General features: G+C 55.3%; 2 protein-coding genes across 2 annotated transcripts in view; both read left to right on the forward strand.

The window, feature by feature from the left end:
- BMP8A (bone morphogenetic protein 8a) overlaps positions 1-21,083 on the forward strand; it is a 35,709-nt gene extending 14,626 nt beyond the window's left edge. Inside the window, exons 4-7 of the mRNA XM_028513149.2 lie at positions 10,916-11,110; positions 11,942-12,021; positions 15,050-15,160; positions 18,092-21,083. Of these exons, the coding sequence (XP_028368950.1) occupies positions 10,916-11,110; positions 11,942-12,021; positions 15,050-15,160; positions 18,092-18,241 (536 nt within the window). The 3' untranslated portion in view covers positions 18,242-21,083. The remainder of the gene's footprint in view (positions 1-10,915; positions 11,111-11,941; positions 12,022-15,049; positions 15,161-18,091) is intronic.
- LOC114497414 (succinyl-CoA:3-ketoacid coenzyme A transferase 2, mitochondrial-like) lies at positions 2,348-3,184 on the forward strand (the record flags this gene model as incomplete). Its single annotated transcript, XM_028513147.2, has 1 exon — positions 2,348-3,184. A coding segment is annotated over one exon (654 nt), but the record flags the coding sequence as incomplete, so codon positions are not given.
- Positions 21,084-21,102: the final 19 nt, after the last annotated feature.

Raw genomic sequence — 21,102 nt, forward strand, 5'->3', positions numbered from 1 at the left:
GCTGACCAAATGTGCTTTTTGAGTCTCTTCCTTATCTCTGGAGCCCTGGTTCTAAGGAATTGTGTAATAGGGGTGGGTATAGGGGCTTTTGTAGGGAGTAATCCTAGGAGTTTTTTCCATTCCCATTCTTTGAACTCTCTAACCCACTTAGGAGGACACTCTGGTGGGGAATCACTTTCCAATGAGCTGTCATTTTCTTGCTTACTTCCGAAGAACTGTATTTCTTCTGTGGAATTGCCATTTGTCCCGGTTCTATGGTAAACCACATAGACCCTAAGCACGGACAGTAATACAGTGATTAAGCAGAGGAGTGCCAGGTACTTTCCCCCACCGTGTCTGCTGTGCAGACGCACGGCTCCCTCTGTGACTGTGTCAGACAGCAGGGCTGGGCTGGCTCCCGGCAACTAGGGACAAGAGTGACGTGAAGCCAGAGTGGTCCCGGGAGTCACGGTGTCCAGGTGAGGGCTGTGGGGGGCTGGGAGAAGCAGAAACGGAGAAAAGAGGGCAGAGGAATCATGGGTAACGTGGATGGAGCCGGTGGATTTGTTTTTATTACAGTTTACAGTCAGTAGATTTCATATGAGTTTCAGGTGTGCAGCGTAGCGCTTAGACAAGCAGGTACTTTACACAGGGTTCCCCGGGCATTTCCAGCACCCCCGGCACCATCTGCAGGTGTGACAGTGTGCAGACATTCCTCCGCGGCACTTGATGCCCCGTGACGGTTCTGTCACCACCAGTTTGTGCTCCTCCGTCGCTTCACCTTCTCCACCCACTGCCCAACCCCACAGCCTCTGCCAGCCAGCAGTCTGTTCTCTGCGTGCCAGTGGATTTAAATATATATATATATATACATATATATATATGTACTTATGTATTTACATGTAAACATATAAATGTATTTATATATAATTATATATGTAGATTTTTCCCCCTTGCCTGTTGGGGAAGAATAGAGGAGGCGCGGGTGTGAGGCAGGGGGTGGAGACTTCTCTCTGGCCCCACAGCACTGACAGCCCTGGCAGAGCTCCACCAACGTGTCATTCCCGGACAGGTGCGTGCTGGAGACAGGTGTGGGAACCACTGGCCTAGAAGTGGGTTTAGAGTCTTGAGATTGGAGCAGGCCACCTGGGGAAAGAGCTCAGCGATGGAGCCCGAAGGGGCCTGCGACTGAGTCTTCCTCTGAGTGATGCCACTGGGGAAGACCAACCAGGGCGGGCGTCGTGGGTACGCCCCCTGCCCGCCCCCGCCGTCGGAGTGGACAGTCCTGGGCCAGGTCTCCTCCCCCACCTCGCTGTCTGCTGTTCCAGGGCCGGGAGGCTGAGCGCCTCGCTTGCCCCTTGAGTGGGAGGCGTGGCTGGGCGGCGTGGGGGCACCAGCAGGCTGGCGCATCACCGCCTGGGTGCCCTCCCTGCCCGGTTATGTGCGACCTGGGGTTCCTGGAGCATCTGCAGAAGATGGCCTCTCCGCTGCTCCTGGCGACATCGCTCCCTCAGTGTGTCCCCGCCTGCCGCTCCGGCTGAGGGGTGGTGTCAGCCGCTTTGACACCAGCGCTCGTGCCCGCACCAAGTTCTACACAGAACCTGTGGAGGCTGTGAAGGACATCTCCGATGGAGCGAAGATCATGGTCGGCGGCTTTAGGGTCTGTGGGATTCCCGAGAACCTGATAGGGGCGCTGCTCAAGACCCGCGTGAGGGACTTGACCGTGGTCAGCAGCAACGTGGGCATGGACAACTTCGGGCTGGGCCTTTTAATGGGGTCCAAGCAGATCACCCGCATCATCTGCTCCTACGTGGGCGAGAACGTGCTGTGTGAGCAGCAGTTCTTGGCGGGAGAGCTGGAGCTGGAGATGACGCCGCAGGGCACCCTGGCAGAGCGCATCCGCGCCGGCGGGGCGGGGGTACCCGCCTTCTACACGCCCACGGCCTACGGGACCCTGGTCCAGGAAGGAGGCGCCCCCATCAGGTACGACCACGACGGCCACATCGCCATCATGAGTCAGCCCAGAGAGGTGAGGGAGTTTCACGGGGAGCACTATCTCCTGGAGCACGCCATCACGGCGGATTTTGCTCTGGTGAAAGGGTGGAAGGCCGACCGTGCGGGAAACGTCATCTTCAGGAAGAGTGCCAGGAACTTCAACGTCCCCATGTGCAAAGCTGCGGACATCTCCGTGGTGGAGGTTGAAGAAATCGTGGACGTGGGGTCGTTTGCCCCAGAAGACATTCATGTTCCTCACATTTACGTCGATCGCGTGATACAGGGGAAGAAGTACAAGAAAGTAATTGAGCACTTAACAGTCCGGAAAGAGGAAGATAAAAAAGCCATGTCTTCAGATGACATAAGAACCTGAATCATCAAACGGGCAGCTCTTGAATTTGAGGATGGCATGTATGCCAACTTGGGCATAGGAATCCCCCTTCTGGCCAGCAACTACATCAGCCCCAACTTAACTGTTCACCTTCACAGTGAAAACGGAATCCTGGGCCTGGGTCCGTTCCCGCTGAAAGAGGAGGAGGCAGATGCAGATCTCATCAATGCGGGCAAGCAGACGGTCACCATTATTCCCGGGGGCTGCTTTTTCTCCAGCAACGACTCGTTCGCCATGATCCGAGGCGGACACCTGCACCTGACCATGCTGGGGGCCATGCAGGTTTCCAGGTACGGCGACCTGGCCAACTGGATGATCCCCGGGAAGAAGGTGAAGGGGATGGGGGGTGCGATGGATTTGGTGTCCAGCGTCAAGACCAGAGTGGTGGTCACCATGGAGCACTGCAACAAGGCCAACCAGCCCAAGATCCTGGAGAAATGCACGATGCCCCTGACCGGGAAGCGGTGCGTGGACCGCATCATCACGGAAAAGGCCGTGTTTGACGTGCACAAGAAGAAAGGCCTGACGCTGGTGGAGCTCTGGGAGGGCCTGACCGTGGAGGACATCAAAAAGAGCACGGGGAGCACCTTCGCCGTCTCACCCGACATCAGGCCCATGCAGCAGGTGACGCCCTGACCGGGAAGGAGGCCTTGCACTCGGAGGCGGTGGTTTTCAGTTTAAGCTCAGGATGTCATCCGAAGGAAGTCGGGAATCACCATTCTCCATTTCGTAAGCAGTCTCTCCACTTTTCTCCTGGCATCTCGGGCTAGAAAGACTCTATTCTCTCGAGGGAAATGACTTTAAATAAAACGAAAGGAGAGCAGAGACGTTTATCTTGTGTGTTCTGTGAGGACTCAGAAAGCTCTGCTACAGGCGCTGAGGACATAATGGGCTGCCCTGTCCCCTGCGATGTCTATGTCAAACCTGTTGTTCCCCATAGGAAGGATTTCTTCCTCGTGAATGAATGACGAGTGTGGGAAAATGGGGAGGGAGCAGCCCACCCAGAGAGCAGCTGACGCACCGTTTCACTGGCTCCGTGAAAAACACACGAATGTGAAAGTCCGTCTGTGCTCTGAAGACCTGCTGCCTGAATGAACGATTCTTTCCTTTGGCCATCTCCCTTTTACCTCTAGTTTCTCTCAAGTTTACTTTTTTCATGGTTGATTTATTTATTTTTAGAGATAGGAGGAGGGAGGAAGAAAGAGAGGGAGATGACCAAGAATCAAACCGACTTTCTGGTTCTCAGGCCGGCGCTCAGTCCACTGAGCTCCAACGGCCAGGGCCACTTCTGCCATTTCTGGGTTTTCTTTCGTGGCCTTTCATTCTGAGGCTAAACTGTTTCTCCGCAGCCTCACCTTCTCCAGCCCCACATGTCTCCTCCTCCTTGCTAAATAGGTGTCTCTGGAAGGAAAGCGGGACCTGCTGAGGGGGACAGTGACTGGGCAATGGGAGGTACTGAAGGGGAAGGGACTATCAGTCTGACGAGCCACCAGGAAGTCTCCTCCGTGAATCGTCCACCTGCGTGTTGCCAAAGGCTGTGGCGTGTGATGGGAGGAGTTCTAGAAACCTAACCAATGGACTGAGACGAGTTTGCTCATCCTTTTTTTAATACATTTTATTAATTATGCTGTTACAGTTTTCCAATTTCCCCCTTCAGTCCCCTCCACCCCCCTCCCACCCACATTCCCCCCTCTAGTTCATGTCCATGTGTCATAAGTTCTTTTTTTAATATATTTTATTGATTATGCTATTACAGTTGTCCCATTTCCCCCTTCTCTCCCCTCCACCCTGTATCCCCTCTCTCACCCACATTCCCCCCCCTTTAGTTCATGTCCATGTGTCATACTTATGAGTTCTTTAGCTTCTACATTTCCCGTACTATTCTTGCCCTCCCCCTATTTTCAACCTACATTCTATGCTACTTATTCTCTATACCTTTTCCCCCTCTCTCCTCCTCCCACTCCCCTGCTGCTAACCCTCCATGTGCCCTCCATTTCTGTGGTTCTGTTCCTGTTCTAGTTGTTTACTTAGTTTCTTTTGGTTTTGCTTTAGGTGTGGTTGTTCATAATGGTGAGTTTGCTGTCATTTTACTATACATGTTTTTTCTTTATCTTCTTTTCTTAGATAAGTCCCTTTAGCATTTCATAAAATAAGGGCTTGGTGATGATGAACTCCTTTAACTTGACCTTATCTGAGAAGCACTTTATCTGCCCTTCCATTCTAAATGAGAGCTTTGCTGGATAGAGCAATCTGGGATGTAGGTCCTTGTCTTTCATGACTTGGAATATTTCTTTCCAGCCCCTTCTTGCCTGTAAGGTCTCTTTGGAGAAATCAGCTGACAGTCTGATGGGAACTCTTTTGTAGGTTACTGTCCCCTTATCTCTTGCTGCTTCTAGGATTCTCTCCTTCATTTTTACCTTGGCTAATGTAATTATGATGTGCCTTGCTGTGTTTCTTCTTGGGTCCAACTTCTTTGGGGCTCTCTGAGCTTCTTGGATTTCTTGGAAGACTGTTCCCTTTGCCAGATTGGGGAAGTTCTCCTTTATTATTTGTTCAAATACATGCTCAATCTGTTGCTTTTCCCCTTCCCCTTCTGGTACCCCTATAATTCGGATGTTGGAACGTTTAAAGGTGTCCTTGAGGTTCCTAAGCTTCTCCTCATTTTTTTGAATTCTTATCTCATCATGCTTTCCTGCTTGGTTGATTCTATCTTCCTTCTGTTCCACTGTATTGTTTTGAGACTCAGTTTCCTTCCCTTCACTATTGGCTCTCCTCCGTATATCTTCCTTCATCTCTTTCATGGTAACCTGCATCTTTTCATCTAATTTGCACCCAAAATCAACCAATTCCGTGAGCTTTCTGATCACCACTGTTTTGAACTATGCATCTGATAGATTGGCTATTTCTTGGTTGCTCAAAAGGATGAGTCCTGGGGGACTGATCTGTTCTGTTGGAAACATATCTCTACCTATCTCTTTTTTTTTTTCTGGTCTGGTTGCTCTTGTTACGGTGTGGGGTGGAGCCTTAGGTGTTCACCGGGGCTGGGCACCCCAGTCACTAGATTGTGACGTTATATGTGGGGGCGGGGGCGGAGGCGGGAGCGGGGACGGGAGGGAACAATGGCGGTAGTTCTGTTCTCCTGGGCTCAGACTCTTCTCTGGGATCCTGGGCTGCGAGCTCTGCCTTGGTCCACAATTGCTGCCCCACTGGGTCCGCCAGCCGCAGCTTGCGTACTCAGGGTCCACCGCTGTGTTCTTGCACCCCGGATGGCTGTCGCGCCGATTTGGCGCCAAATTCTCCCCGACCTCCGTGCGCTGCCAACCCACGCCAGCCCCGTGCCCGCCCGGCTCATCTTCTCCTACCAGTCTGGATGTACGGGTCTACTTCAACTTCTTGGCTGTCCGACTTCCATTCAGATAAATCCTCTATCAGTTCTGGGTGTTATTCTGTCTGTAAATTATTGTTGTTCTAATCTTGGTTGTGCAAGGCGGTACGGTGCGTCCACCTATTCCTCCATCTTGCCGGAAGTCCATGTGTCATAAGTTCTTTAGCTTCTACATTTCCTTTACTATTCTTGCCCTCCCCCTGTCTGTTTTCTACCTACCATCTATGTTACTTATTCTCTGTACCTTTCCCCCTCTCTCCTACTCCCACTCCCCTATTGCTAACCCTCCGTGTGATCTCCATTTCTGTGATTCTGTTCCTGTTCTAGTTGTTTGCTTAGTTTGTTTTTGTTTTTGTTTTAGGTGTGGTTGTTCATAATGGTGAGTTTGCTGTCATTTTACTGTACATGCCTTTTATCTTCTTTTTCTTAGATAAGTCCCTTTAACATTTCATAAAATAAGGGCTTGGTGATGATGAACTCCTTTAACTTGACCTTATCTGGGAAGCACTTTATCTGCCCTTCCATTCTAAATTAAAGCTTTGCTGTATAGAGCAATCTTGGATGTAGGTCCTTGCCTTTCATGACTTGGAATACTTCTTTCCAGCCCCTTCTTGCCTGCAAGGTCTCTTTTGAGAAATCAGCTGACAGTCTGGTGGGAACTCCTTTGTAGGTTACTGTCCCCTTATCTCTTGCTGCTTCTAGGATTCTCTCCTTCATTTTAATCTTAGCTAATGTTATTATGATGTGCCTTGGCGTGTTCCTCCTTGGGTCCAACTTGTTTGGGACTCTCTGAGTTTCCTGGACTTCCTAGAAGTCCATTTCCTTTGCCAGATTGGGGAAGTTCTCCTTTGTTATTTGTTCAAATAAGTTTTCCACTTGTTGCTCTTCCTCTTCCCCTTCTGGTACCCCTATAATTCGGATGTTGGAACATTTAAAGATGTCCTGGAGGTTCCTAAGCCTCTCATTTTTTTGATTTCTTATTTCTCCATTCTTTTCTGTTTGGTTGTTTCTTCTTTCTGGTCCACTCCATCGATTTGAGTCCCAGTTTTCTTCCAATCACTGTTGGTTCCCTGTGCATTTTCCCTCATTTCATTTATTGTAGCCTGCTTTTTTTCGTCTAATTTGCAACCAAATTCAATCAATTCTGTGAGCATCCTGATCATCAGTGCTTTGAACTGTGCATCTGATAAGTTGGCTATCTCTTTGTCATTTAGTTGTATTTGCTGTGGAGCTTTGATCTGTTCTTCCATTCAGGCCTTTTTTTTTTTTTTTTTTTTGGTCTTGTTCCTCCTGTTAGGTATGAGGGGCAGAGCCTTAGGTGTTCACTAGGGCGGGGCAACCCAGTTGCTGGGTTGTGATGCTGTATCTGGGGGCAGGGTCTGAGAGGGAACAATGGCAGTTGCTCTTCTCTCTGTCGGATTTCACTCCCTTCTACCACTTCCCCCAAGCTAACTGGGCCTTTCTGGTGCTAATTCCCGTGTGGGTGGGCTTGTGCACGTTCCAGGACCCAATTGGTCTCTCCAATGCACTCTCCCATGAGGCTGGGAGTCTCTCCCTGTGCCTCAACTCCCACAAGTGTTTTCAATCAGTGTCCCAGGATCTATTTCCCAGCGCTGGGACCCTGGGTTGTGCCGTCTGTCTCATTGCCCAATTTCGCCTGGTTTATCAGTGCGTGAATATGGGACCACCTGGACAGCCAGCCGTCTTACGTGCAGTGCCTTGCTTCACATTCACCACCTCGTTGGGTCTGCCAGCCACCTGCACGCCCAGGGTCTGCCCGCTGTGGTCTTGCGCCCGGGATGCCTTACGAGCCTGGTGCCACGGCTTTTTGTGCTTCAATTGCTCTCTGCTCAGCTGCCCGACTCCGCCCTTCCTACCAGTCTGGATGAATGTGTATATTTTAACTCCTTGGTTGTCCGACTTCCATACAGTTCAATTTTCTGTCAGATCTGGTTGTTATCTTGTTTCTAAATTGTTACTGACCTTATTTTGGTTGTGCCAGGAGGCACAGTGTGTCTACCTACGCCTCCATCTTGGCCAGAAGTCCGGGTTTGCTCATCTTAACTCACGGTGTTCCTGCGTCATCCTGAACAGACACGTAGATCCTTCTTCTCTGTTGTGGAGCCCAATCCAGGTGCTCGTTAACACTCTTTTGTAATCCAAGAGCCGGCTGTGAGGTATTTTACCCTGAATCCTTAGTGTCAAAGACAAGAAAGAAAAAAGTGAGTTTATATGGGTGTGTTTGGGGGGTGGAGGGCTCTTAAAACCTGACATGGAGCTTGCACTTCCAAAGCATAGCTCTGGGGGGCGCATGACCAACATGAGCCCCTTAGGTAAGAGCGGGAAATTCCAGCTGGACAAGGAAGGCTTTTCAGGGAGGCCTCCCTGGGGCCTCTTCCCCAGGGAAGTGAGGGATCCTGGAATGGAGAGGTGGGAGACAGTGCTCACTGAGGGAACAGTTTGGGGTTGTGGGGGGAGTGGCCGGGGACCATGACCAGATAGGGGTAGGTGGCATGGAATGTCACTGAGTGAACTGGGGCACCTGTGGGGGCTTCTGGGCAGATGTGCCCCGGGTGTCAGGGGAACTTTCCATCAGCAGCAAGGAGCAGGCAGAGGCTCCAGGGCAGACCAGTTACAGGGCTGCTAAGCAGTAGAAAGAAGGAAAAGGATTGAGTTTCCCGTCCTCGGGCATTGAAGTCACACCTGCAGGACAAAAACAGACCGGGTTCACAGCTGGGATTCCCATCAGGTGTCAACCATGCACCCTGAGTGCCCTTCAACGTGGCAGCAGGGTCACATCCATGACCAGGGCAGGGGCTGCAGGGAAGGGTCCAGGGCCACCCAGAGCCTAGGGGAGAGATGGCAGCCATCTGGGCCTGGAATATTTGGGAAGGGGCATGAGTTAGGGCTTGACACCTGCCCTGGGACAGGAGAGGGCTAGTGAGCTGCCAAGACATCAGGGCCCGGATGGGGCAGAATCTGACATGGGTGAACCTGGAAGTTTCATGGGGCCCACCTGGCTCAGAGGAGCAGTCTGTCCGTCTGGACCTCAGGGGGAGGAAGCCCTGTGTGGCCCGCACCTCCAGGCACGGCCCCATACACACCCGATGCCTGCCAGCACCCTCACACGGTCAGGTCTAGAGGCAGGGACCCAGGACCTGGAGTCCCCTAAGCTCCCCCCACTGCCTTTCTGGAAAGGGACCTGACAGACCTGGTGTGTTCATGTACAGCTAGCCCCCCCCCCAACACACATCACAGGAAGTGGGGAGCCCTGCTCAAGATGGGGTGGGCAGAGAGCAGAGCCCTTTGGGAGGGCAGCTCCGGGCTCTGGGAGGAGGGCCTGGGGGTCCTTTCCCAGGCCTCCCAGAGTGGGTCTTCTGAAAAACCAGGGGTCAGTCCCCTGCCGCTGCCCCCCCAGCCAGGCCTCTGCAGGTCATGCTGGCAAAGGGCAGGGTTGTCCTGGCTTCACTGGAGCTCCACTCCAGTGCTGTGTTGATGACAGTCGCCGGGCGCTCCTGTCTGCACTGTTGCCTCCTCCTCGTGGCCTCACTGGCCTTTCCCAGGCCTTTCCTGCATCTGGCGGCTTGTGTCCTCATGGTTCCGCTGCTTCCTCATGGCTGCAACTTGCCATGACCCAAACTCTCCCAGGTGGCTTCTGTCCGGGTCCTCCAGCAACAGCCCCTGCAGCTGCAGCCCCTGTCTTAGCAGGTCCGGCCCTGAGTGGGGCCTCTGATGGGCCCGGTGCATGGCTTTGTGGCAGGTGAAGGCATAGGCCAAAGGCTGCTCTCAGGACTAATTAGCTGTTCAATTCACTGAGGCCCATGGACACAGTCTAAAGCTCAGCTATTTGAGAGCCGACCTTTGAGCAGGATTGTGGGCGGGGCAGGCGATGTCCTTGACCTGTAGTGTGTGATGCAGAATCACGTCAGACCTGCTGATGGAACAAATATATATACCTACATATGTGAACGTATGCACACTGTATGCAAATGTGTGCGTGTGTTGTGTGCAGACACATGTGCGTGTGTGTGTATCAGGGATGCAGCACTGAGGAAATGCACACGGAAGTGGAACAGTTGCCCTGTGGTTTAGGAAACAGAAAAATGAGTTGGAATCACGCTCCGGTTGTTAGAATCCCATAGGAAAAGAAAATGAAGAGGTTCTACCTCATTCTCTTCTTTATAATGAAAGCCGGGAAGTAACCTAAATGTACAACGATAAACTCATCTCCAAGAAAATGATGGTGTATGAGTTTTTCTCAAAAGCCTTTTTATAGTCGTTACTATATTGCGTTGACAATTAAAACACCAAGAGCTCATTTGGGAAGACAAAGAGGCCCAGGAAGATGGTTTCCTTGGCGGAGCCGACACTTGCAGGCTAGTAAGGGCTCTTCATGGGGCGGCCTCAGCCTTGAAGCGGCTGTGGGTGAAATCCCGTTTTTATAGACCTCACTCTTCCTGGGGCTGAGGCGCCAATCACGTCCCTGCCCGCAGCCCTCTCTTTCTTTCTTTTTTAAACCACTGACGGGGTCTTGTGGATAAGAACTTGGGCTCTGGAATTAGACCGATGTCGGTTAAACCCCAGCTCCGGGACTTGGGTCCAGTGCCTCTGCCCCTCTGAGCCCGGAGCCGGTCTGTGGCATCGGGGAAGAGAGAGCGCCCCCTCTTGGGCGCTGCCCTGCAGGGCAGGCACGGGCCCAGCCCTGGCAGCGGGTCCAGTCAGCGGGGTGTCATCATCCCACCTTAACACCCCAGAAATGGGGGGCCAGGAGTCCTCAGACGGAGGTGGTCCCTGGCCGTGGGGCTCTGGGAGACCACGGCGTGACTGTGGAGGTTCCCAGTGACACGTGGGGTCCGGGACTACTGTAAAGACGAGCGAGACCCTCAGGCCAAATGACACGGAAGGCTGTGAAATGCCTCGGGCTCCGCCGTGTACCCGACTGTCACCCTTGCTGACCCTGCGGTTGACCAGGCCCTCCTCCCACCCTCGCCCTCAGACCTGCCTGCCGGGGCCGGGGCTGGCCAGGGGGCGCCGGTCCTCAGCCGAGGAAGCCGAGGTCCTCAGCTTTCGTGCTCCGCGCCCACCGGGCCGTCAGGGGCGCCGGCTGCGTGCCCGCGCGGAGCCACCGCCCCCAAGTGACCCTCTCTCTCCTCTCTCTGTCCCAGGGCGCAGCGTGGATCCTGGCCTGGCCGGTCTGCTGGGGCGACGGGCGCCGCGCTCCAAACAGCCTTTCATGGTCACTTTTTTCAGGGAGAGCCCCAACCCCACCCGAGTCCCTCGGGCAGTGAGGTCCCTGAGACGGAGGCTGCCCAAGAAAAGCAACGAGCTGCCGCAGCCGAACAAGCTCCCGGGGATCTTCGGTGAGGCCCGCGCGGCCCGGGTCTGGGGGGCCGAGGGCCTTTGGCCGAGGGCCAGGGGTGGCGACGGGGTCTCCTGGTGCTCAGAAGGGCTCAAGCCGATGGTCACGCCTCCAGCCGCCTTGCCTGCCACCCCCCTTTGCCCAGGCCCCTGTGGACCGGCCACTGCACTGTCTCTCGGGCCTCCCCGCCACCCGGCAGCCCCTTCTCTGCCGCCCCCTGCGGCACAAGCCTCCCCAGACGCCTCCGCCAGCTTCGGGGGGGGTCCTCCCTCCGGGCGGCGCCGCCCCACGGCCCTCGGCCCTTTCCCAGGCAGCCTGTAGGACGCGCAGCTGCTGAGGCAAAGGTCCCCCCACCAGGCGAAGACCCTCGGGATCGGGACGGGCCTGCCCTGCCCGGGTGCCCTCCTCTCCTTCACGGAGCCGGCCCTTTGGCCGGTTCACACGGAGCCCCTCGGCCGCGGGATGGGTGCGGCAGGACAGGGGGCGAGGGCGGGGCGTGTCTCAGAAGGAAGCAGGAGGCGCCCCAGCCTGATGGCAGAAAGGCGCCTGGGGCAGTTTCTGGAGCATCCGGGGGCCCACGGGCAGAAGTCCGGGAGGCTGGGCTGAGCGTGGGGCGACTCCGGAGCCATCTGGAGCCGCCGGAGGCCCTTGACTTGGGTCACGGCACCAGCAGCGCTGCGGGGAGGGGCCTGATGAGACCAAACGGTTTAGCTTCCCGTCATTCATTCATCCCACAAGTGTGCCCCCCAGGGCATCCCCGCCCTGGGAGCCCCCGTGGTAGCCGCACAGAGCGGGAGCCCAGAAAAGACCTTGCGCCGTCTGTCCCCTGCAGATGACGCCCACGGCTCCCACGGCCGGCAGGTCTGCCGTCGGCACGAGCTCTATGTCAGCTTCCAGGACCTCGGCTGGCTGGTAATCGCTACTTCTCCCTCACTTTCGTTTTTTAAAATATATTTTATTGATTATGCTGTTACCAATATTTTATTGGTTATGGCTGTTACAAAACATACTAATTTTTCTCTCTTTGCCCCCCTCCACCCATTATGCCCCATTCGCTCCAGCATTCCCTCCCTGAGTTCATGTCCATGGCACATACATACAAGTTCTTTGGCTTTTCCATTTCCTACACTTTTCTTAACACTCTCCTGCTTATTCTGTACCTACCTATTTGCACTTCTTTATCCTTGCACCTTCCCCCCATTCTCCCCCTTCCCCCTCCCTGCTGATAACCCTCCATGTGATCTCCAGTTCTGTGATTCTGTTCCTGTTCTGCTTGTTTGCTTAGTTTGTTTTTTTAGATTCAGTTATTGATAGTTTCAAATTTGTTGCCATTTTAATGTTCATATTTTTTATCTTTTTCTTAGATAAGTCCCTTTAACATTTCATATAAGGGCTGGGTGATGATGAACTCCTTTAGCTTTACCTTGTCTGGGAAGCACTTTACCTGCCCTTTGATTCTAAACTATTGCTTTCCTGGGTAGAATAATCTTGGATGTAGGTCCTTGCTTTTCATCACTTTGAATATTTCTTGCCGGTCCCTTCTAGCCTGCCAAGTTTCTTTTGAGAAATCAACTGACAGCCTTATGAGAACTCCTTTGTAGGTAACTCTCTGCTTTTCTCTCGCTACTTTTAAGCTTCTCTCTTTAGCTCTGGCTGGTGTGGCTCAGTGGACTAAGCCCAGGCCTGTGAACAAAGGGTCACCGGCTTGATTCCCAGTCAGGGCCCATGCCTGGGTTGTGGGCCAGGTCCCCGTTGGGGGGCCCTTGAGAGGCAACCACACACTGATGTTTCTCTCCCTCTCTCCTTCTCTTCCCCTCTCTCTAAAAATAAATATATATTTTTAAAACAATTCTCTCTTTAACTGTTGGCATTTTAATTATGATGTCTCTTGGTGTGGTCCTCTTTGCGTCCATCTTGTTTGGGACTCTGTGCTTCCTGCACTTGTATGTCTATTTCCTTCACCAAATTAGGGAAATTTTCTTGTATTATTTTTTCAATAAGTTTCCAATTTTTGCTCTTCCTCTTCTCCTTCTGGCACCCCTATGGTTCGGATGTTGGTGTATTTGAAGATGTCCTAGGGTCTCCTTAGCCTATCCTCCTTTTTTGGATTTTTTGTTGTTGTTGCTGTTCTGATTGGTTGTTTTTTCCTTCCTTATGTTCCAAATCATTGATTTGATCCTCAACTTCATCCATTCCACTGTTGGTTCCCTGTAAATTTTTCTTTATTTCCTTAGTGTCACCTTCATTTCTGCCTGGGTCTTTTTTATGCTGCTGAAGTGCCCAATGAGTTCCTTGAGCATCCTAATAACCAGTGTTTTGAACTCTGCATCTGATAGATTGCGTTTCCCCATTTTGTTTAGCTCTTTTTCTGAAGTTTTGTTCTGTTCTTTTATTTGGGTCATGTTTCATTGTCTCTTTGTTTTACAGCCCCCCTGTGTTGTTTCTATGTATTAGGTAGAGCTGCTTTAATTCCCTATCTTAGGAGCATAGCCTATTGTAGAAAAGCACATTGGTAAGTTGGCTGGAGTGGAGCCTTAAGTGCTTAGGAGCCAGGTGGGGTGCACCTGGGTGGGGCAGCCCTTGTGAACCAGGTTAATGGAGTCTCAGCTATGGTGTTGCCCTTCTTTGGCTCTGTGCAGGGGAGGGCTCAGAAAGGGTAAAATGGCCGCTGCCTGGCCTCTGGATTTTGTCTGGAACAAAGCTGTCCCCCAGGCACTCGCCCTGATGGCGGACAATTCAGTGTCTCTCCGTATGCCACTGGTGCCCTTCCAGCTGCTGTCCTGGTACTGGAGCCCAAAGGGAGTGCATCTGAGTAAGTCCCAAGCCCATTGTGGACCTCGTAAGAGGAGATACCTGAGAATCCAACAGTTTCTTCCTCCACCTCAACCCCAACTGGTTTGTACAGCCAGAAGTTGTGGGGATTTATCTTCCTGGCACTGGAACCCTGCACTGGGTGGTCTGCTGTGGGGCTGGGATCCCTCGCTCGCAAGGTAACCCTCCCGATTTTTATCCACCACACGTGGGTGCGGGACCACCTGTTTCGTGTCTCCTTGTCTCTGCGCCTCTGCCCCTCCTACCCGTTAGATGAATGCAACTTCTTTAATTCCTTGGTTGTTGGACTTCCATACAGCTCAGTTTTCTGATGATTCTGGGTGATAGTTGTTTTGTATTTTAGCTGTAATTTTTGCTGTGGTTGGGTGAGGAGGCTAGCCAGGTTTACCTCTGCCTCTATCTCGACCAGAACTCTCCCCCTCACTTTCTTAAATGACAGTCCTCACCTGAAGATTAGAAGTGGCTCCAGAAGGTGGTAGAATTATGGGGAATTTTATTTTCTCATGTGCTCTTTTCTTCTGTGTTTTCCAAGTTTTCTACAGGAAGAATATATTACTTCTGTAGTGAGAAAGTGCTTTTTGTTTAAACCCATGAAAATGGAGATAAACTCGAGCCTCCCCACATGGAAGCTGCTTGTTTGCACCAGCACAGCCTGAGTGCCCAGTCCTGCGCTGGGTCCCTTAGTAGGGGTGGGGGCAGGGGAGCTACAAGCCCTGCAGGTGCAGGTGCAGTCGTCACCCCACGCTCCTCGCAGGGACTGGAGACACACACGCTTGAAGGGCGGGGAGCCAGGGGGCAGTGCCTTTGCTGCGATGGCAGCTGCAGGACACGTGGGCAGAGGGGGACAGGCTGGGAGGATGATGCTGAGCACTGAGGGCGGGTGACAGGGACAGAGCTCGTTTCCAGGCCTGTCTACCAAGGGTCTTGGGGTGGGTGCCAGGCTTCAGGGGGCCTGCCCCAGGAGGGGCTCGAGGGTGGGTCGACAGGTCCCTGAGGCTGAGTGAGGAAGGGCGAGGGGCAGCCCTGACTCTTCCTGTGACAGGTGCCAGGTAGAGGGGTTGGGAGGGGCCACATGGTGGGACTCACCTTCTTCCTCCCGCCCACCCAGGACTGGGTCATTGCCCCCCAAGGCTACTCGGCCTATTACTGTGAAGGGGAGTGCTCCTTCCCGCTGGACTCCTGCATGAACGCCACCAACCACGCCATCGTGCAGTCCCTGGTCAGTACCAGCCTGTCCTGCCTGGGCCCCGGGGGAGGGTGCCCTGCGGAGAGGGGTTCAGACAGCAGGGGGGAATGCGCACCTGCTGGGGTCTCAGGGAGGCTTCTCCGCATGGCACCTCGGCCGTACGCAGGTGCAGTTGAGTTCCCACACCTGTGCAGGCACTGGTCCCTGTGTGGCCACACACTGTGTGTGTGTGTGTGTGTGTGTGTGTGTGTGTGTAGACTCACAGCTGGCGTGCACACCTGTGCACACACATGCAGGTAGGTGTGGTGGGACCCAGACTCCTAAGGGCAGCCTGCTGGTCGTTCCACACCCCCCCCCCAGACAGACAGGCATCCCACCTGGGCACCCGTGTGCTCTGAACACGTGCCCCACATACTGGCTTATTCGACCTCCCGTGACATGTGCACACGCCGGGCAGGTGGGCGTGTGTCCACTCACCCTCTTCACGGGGAGTGCGGAGAGTCACCCATGAGCCCTTGTGCACAGGGTTCTTCTGGGCTTGGGCTGCCCTTCCGGTCACTCCCCTCGGCCCTTTGTCCTGGTCCTCCTGCTCCCGTTCCCACGGACGGTGCAGCCTTGGGTGTGCTGGTGCCCAGGGTGACCACACTGCTGAGCAGTAATTTCTATGAAGACAGTCGCTTCCGCTTGTTGCTCAGTGTTTTACATGGTGTGTGTGTGTGCACACGCACGTGTGTTGAGACTTCTTTTTAGAACGTTCACCTAGACTCCTATTTCCTAGTACGCCTGAGCCCTATGTTTACATAGTAAGAGGCTGGCAAGGCAATGCTTTAGGGGGAGAGCAAGTGGATGTGAGGAAAGCTGCTTTGCCTCTTTTCTCAACGTCAGATGGGATTTGCTGGACCCCGGGGCTGCCTTCCCTGGTGAAACTCAGGGGTGACAGGCCGTGTGTGACGGCCACCCAGGCCTCCCATCCCGCATGCCTGTGCGTCTCCGGGCCCTGTGAGGGGTGTGGGGTGAGGACTGCACCTGCACCTCCAGGCTGTCCCCCACCAACCATGCCTCTGTCCAGGCTCTGAGTCCCCACTGTGCGTCGGCAGGAGTGAGTGCTCAGCGTGTCGTGGGTGCAGGCAGGACAGCAGCTGCCTTCTGGGGGGGCTGTTGTTGACACACGAGCCGGGTCCTGTGAGAAGGGGAGCCCGGGCCGCTGCACGAGGAGGAAGAACGCTCTGGGCAGAGACCCCCAGGCCCCAGGACAGGGGCAGCTGGGTGGGCTCCGGCCCGCGCGGAGGTGGGGCTGGAGAGGAGTGAAGGCGGGCCCAGGGAGGTGACGCTGGGCGGGCTGGGGCCCCTAACACAGGCCTTGAGATGAGAGCAGGGACCGTGTCTGGGACATTTCTCTTCTGGCATGGCAGCCGCAAGGCGTGTGTGAGAGAAGTGAAAAGAGTGCTATCACACTCCTTTAGCAGAATGGAAAACTGAGGCCCGCAAATGACCGAAACGTACCCACAGTAACAGAACCTCTGATTTGGTCTCCTCGTGGCTCAAAAACAAATTGAATGGAATGGCACAATAGACTGCAAATCGATGTTTGGTGTCACACGGAACCCTAAAGGGCAGTTTCTCTTTCTGTCTCTGACCCGATGAAGCTCTGGTCCTGGGTGGAGTCACGGAAAGGCAGTGTCTCAGCCTTTCTCGGGACTCTCCAGTGTCCTGGGTCCGCAAAGGCCTTCCCCAGTTTTCAGCCACTGAGCGCCCATGACGGGCACACCCGGGTGTGTTGCCTGGCTCCTTTCACGTGGGCCTGGGAATGCCAAGGCCAGACATCACATGTGGAGGCTGGGAAATTGGGAGCAGTGGCCCCCGTGTCCCAGTCTGACTGGACATCCCCTCAGAGGCCTCGGCTCCCCCGTGGGCCGTAGAGAGGCTCTGGGCCCAGGCCAGCCCAGTGCCCAGCTGACAGTCCTCCTGGCCGGCGGGCTCAGAGCTGGGGCTTCGGGGACAAGGCTGGGCACTGGGGAACAGGGGCCAGGCTGCCAGACAGGCGCCCCCATCAGACAGCTGCGTCTGGGTCCAGCTCTGCGGCCTCTGTGATAGCTGGGTGGTCCTGGGCCCGAGGATTGCCCCCCACCCCCATGGAGGGAAGCAGGTTTCCTTACTCTCCTGCCCCAGATAGCTCGGGGCCGCCTTCCGGGCCATCAGCTCGGGGCCCTGACGAGGAGTCCAGTGTAAACTCAGCTCAAGCTGCCAAGTCTCAGGATAAATATTTGTATGGAGGCCGAAATAGCTCCTCAGGCAGGCTCTTTGTGGTGGGTGAAGCCGGTTCAGAGGGGGGAGCAGGGTCACTGCACCTGGGCCCAAGTCCTCCTGGGCGACAGCACACGTGGCCTGTGTGCCCTCAGGTTCATCATTTGCCAGAGTGACACCTGCCTCAGAAGCTGTCAGAGGGTGAAATGAAAGAGCTTCCAGAAATAACGGTGTCGGGCACCCGGGGTGGACCTAGAAGCCTAGGCTTTATCCCGTTGGCCTGTGAACACTCGCTGGGCCACAGGAGGGGGAGACAGACGGTAAACAGCGAAGGTGGCCTAGACAAGATGTGATCAGGGACATTCTGGGAGAGAGGAGGGAGGGGTGGAGGGGACCCTGGAGGGACGGTGCTCCAGGGACCTCAGGCAGAGGGACCCGCCACCAGGTGCATTGTGTGCTGGGGACCAGCAGGGTCCTCGGGTCTGAGGGGAGTGGGTGTGGCAGGGAGCAGGCAGGTGCCCAGGCTGTGCCCTGAGGGCCTTGGGGCAGGGCAGGGCAGGGAAGGGGTTGAATAGGGTCACGTAGGGCTGTGGTCAGTGGAACAGGGGAGGGGCGGGCAGCTGGAGACCTGGGCAGGTGGGAGCTGGGGGCAGGGGCCGGGCGGGCCTGGGAGAAGCTCTTGATGCTCACGCCTCTGCCCGCCACCCCCTCCCTGGCCAGGTGCACCTGATGAAGCCAGACGCAGTCCCCAAGGCGTGCTGCGCGCCCACCAAGCTGAGCGCCACCTCCGTGCTCTACTACGACAGCAGCAACAACGTCATCCTGCGCAAACACCGCAACATGGTGGTCAAGGCCTGTGGCTGCCACTGAGGCCCCGCCCCCGGCCGCTGCAGTGCCTCTCAGCTGGACCAGCCCCTCTCCGGAGACTGAGACCCTCAAATGCCACTGTAGCTCTGGTGGGGTGGAAGGTAGGGCTCCGGTGTCTCTGCTCACATACCGACAGCGTCTGATTGGTCCTCTCCAGGCCCCACTGCCCTTTCCCCGGTGTCTGTGGTTTGTCCCACCCCACCCTGTAGGGTGTGCCGGCTGCGCTGGCAGCACTCAGCACAGAAGGTCTAGCTTAGGACCTGTCCTTGGCCATCCTGCCCGTCCTGTGGGCAGCCCATGCTGGTCTGAAGAGAACCTGGATTCCTAGGCTGGTTGGTTGGCTTTGCATCACTCACCACAGGGTTCAGGTGTGGGAGCGGAGTCTGCCCCTCCCTGGGGCAACACTGGGCATTTCCCGAGCTTAGGCGGACACGCACATGCCTTCAGGACGGCGTCTTGCTGGGCTCCTGGCTTGGCCCGCCAGCAGCTAGCACATTAGGAAAAGAACCGGCTGGATGGCTTCATGCCCGGGGCCCGCCCTCCCCCTGCCTGGGAAGAGGTGGAACCGCTGGGGCTCAGCACTGAGACAGAGGCGACTCTTGGGAGAAGCAAGGGCAGAAGGTGCAGAGAGTGGTCCTGCAGACCCCCAGCACAGGGTCACCACCGCCCAGCCTCTTGCCCCCGGCCATCGGTAACCATCTGGGTGCTTTTCCCGGTAAACCCACAGGGTTGTGAGACCTTCAACACAAAACTTTCGCAGCCACCAGCTGTTCACGTTGAAATCAACTGGTTTCCTGCCCCTCCCACACTAAGGGGCAATCCGTCCCACCAGAGCAGAGTGCTGGGCTACCTCTGGCCAGGCACGGGGCAAGGGTGGCCACTGTCAATGTCCCCTATAGTCTAGAAAGTAAGAACAGATGGGCCGCCCTATGTGCCCGAGTCCTGTCCTGTTTCTTTGAGCCTCTCAGCCTAAAGAAAAGGCCCCGTCCCAGGGGAGTGACAGGCAGTAATTAGGATGAGCTGGGTGGGGAGGTTCCCGGAAACCACTGTTCTCCTCGGAGCAGCAGAGGCAGTTGGGTGTTTATTTGATTTCTGACTTGCTAAACCTGTGATTTACCTGCTGGACCAGACAGAGTCCAGCTGCCCAAACCCTGAAATACTGTGTCATTAATAGCAGACCCTGGGTCTGCACCAACCCACAGGCACGGCCCACAGCGGCAGAACGACCTGTGTGTGCAAGGACACACATCCCAGGGGTTCACTTTGCACCCTGAGGACAGGCTCTGGGAGAGCAGGCCTGGAGCAGGGGGAGCCGGAGGCTGGGGCCATGCTGCAGGACAGCGGCCTCCACACCTGGACCTGGGAGGGGTGCTGGGAGCGAGTGCGGAAAACAAGTGCGGAGAAGACAGCCTCTGTGTGTGCACAGAGGACGGGCCCAGACCGCCTAGGAGATGGGGAGTCCCGTTAGCCTGGGGCTTCGAGCTAGGGCTGGCAGGGATTGGACCAGGCACTGGTGGGAATGCCAGGAACACGCACTCTGGTTTCAGCTCAGCCACTGACCTGCTTGCTGTCTGGCCCAGGCTGCTTGCTGGCCCAGCCTTCAGTTTCCACCTGTGGTGCACACACAGGACTCGCTCATCTCCAGAGGCCGTTTGAGCCAGAGGCTGTGCCGCCCGATGCTTCCCTCAGAGCCCAGTGCCCAGCCGCTGCAGGGTGTGAAACCTGCCGTTTCAGGACCTCACCTAACAGCCCTCTTCCACCAGCATCAGGAAGCTCCCGATACCCGTCAGTGTTTGTCTCTCCCACGCCCGGCAGGTAACCAGCATGGTTTGGGGGTACCAGGAAAGGGTGTGAAATGAGTGTTTTAAGGATGCAAACTGCCCCGCCCACTGGTGGGCGGTAAAGCTGAAAGTACAGCGGTCTTGGTCTTCCCAAGACTTCCAGCACCTTCAGCCATCCTGGCGGCCACTGTACAAAACCCAGCAGGAAAGGCCGGGAGAAGGGAGAGCCTCACGGTCACAAAGCCCACGAAGCGGCGGTGTGCAGTCCCCAAGGCCGCCTCATTTATCCGGTTACCCGGCAGCCCAGGTTACATTCAAGGCTGCGCAGCAGAAGCATGAATAAGGGCGGTCGACTCAGGGCCACCCACAGCCAAGTAAACGCCGACATGAAGGGAGCGCAAAGCCGTTCAGCACGGAGCCAACTGCTCTGCCCTCAGCAGCCCCACCACACTTCACGGGCAGACGCGGCCCTGGCCCTGATGCCGGCTCATCGGTTCCTCGGGCAAGGCCCTATGCTGCTGTCTCTGCAGGAAGGGAAGTGGGTAATACGCTCCAAGAAATTCCCTACGAATTCACAGGGGAGGAGGCTGTGACCAGGAGCGAGCGAGCGGGCTTTGCAGCCGGCAGACCTGGCATCGAGTCCTGGCTCTACCTCTTGTTGATTTGACTGCGTGACGTAACCTGACTTAGAAGGCCCTGCCCGTGTAGAAAGGGGTATTGCTTCCGCCCTTGCAAGGCCAAGATGGGGATCAAGTCTGTCCACAGAGCACTTGGCGCCGTGTCTGAACTTGTGTGGAATGAGTAGCAGCTATCAGTGACAGCACTTTGAAACAGTTTGCAAATGTGGCCACCTCCTGTGCGGTGGCTGGTGTGACCTGCAGGGGGCGCCACTCGTGGGAAGCTGAAGGGAGAAACTCTGGAGCTTCTCTTGTTCCTGGGAGCCTTGAGCAACCATTTGACTCTGTTTTTTCCTCACTTAAGAAAATTACATGTATGGTGCAGGAATGTTTGAAAATAAAAAACCATACAGACACGCATAACCCCACCAGAGACAGAACCACTGTTAATGATTCCTTCAGGCTC

The sequence above is a fragment of the Phyllostomus discolor genome, chromosome 5 (genome assembly GCF_004126475.2).
Source record: "Phyllostomus discolor isolate MPI-MPIP mPhyDis1 chromosome 5, mPhyDis1.pri.v3, whole genome shotgun sequence".
Taxonomy (NCBI): domain Eukaryota; kingdom Metazoa; phylum Chordata; class Mammalia; order Chiroptera; family Phyllostomidae; genus Phyllostomus; species Phyllostomus discolor.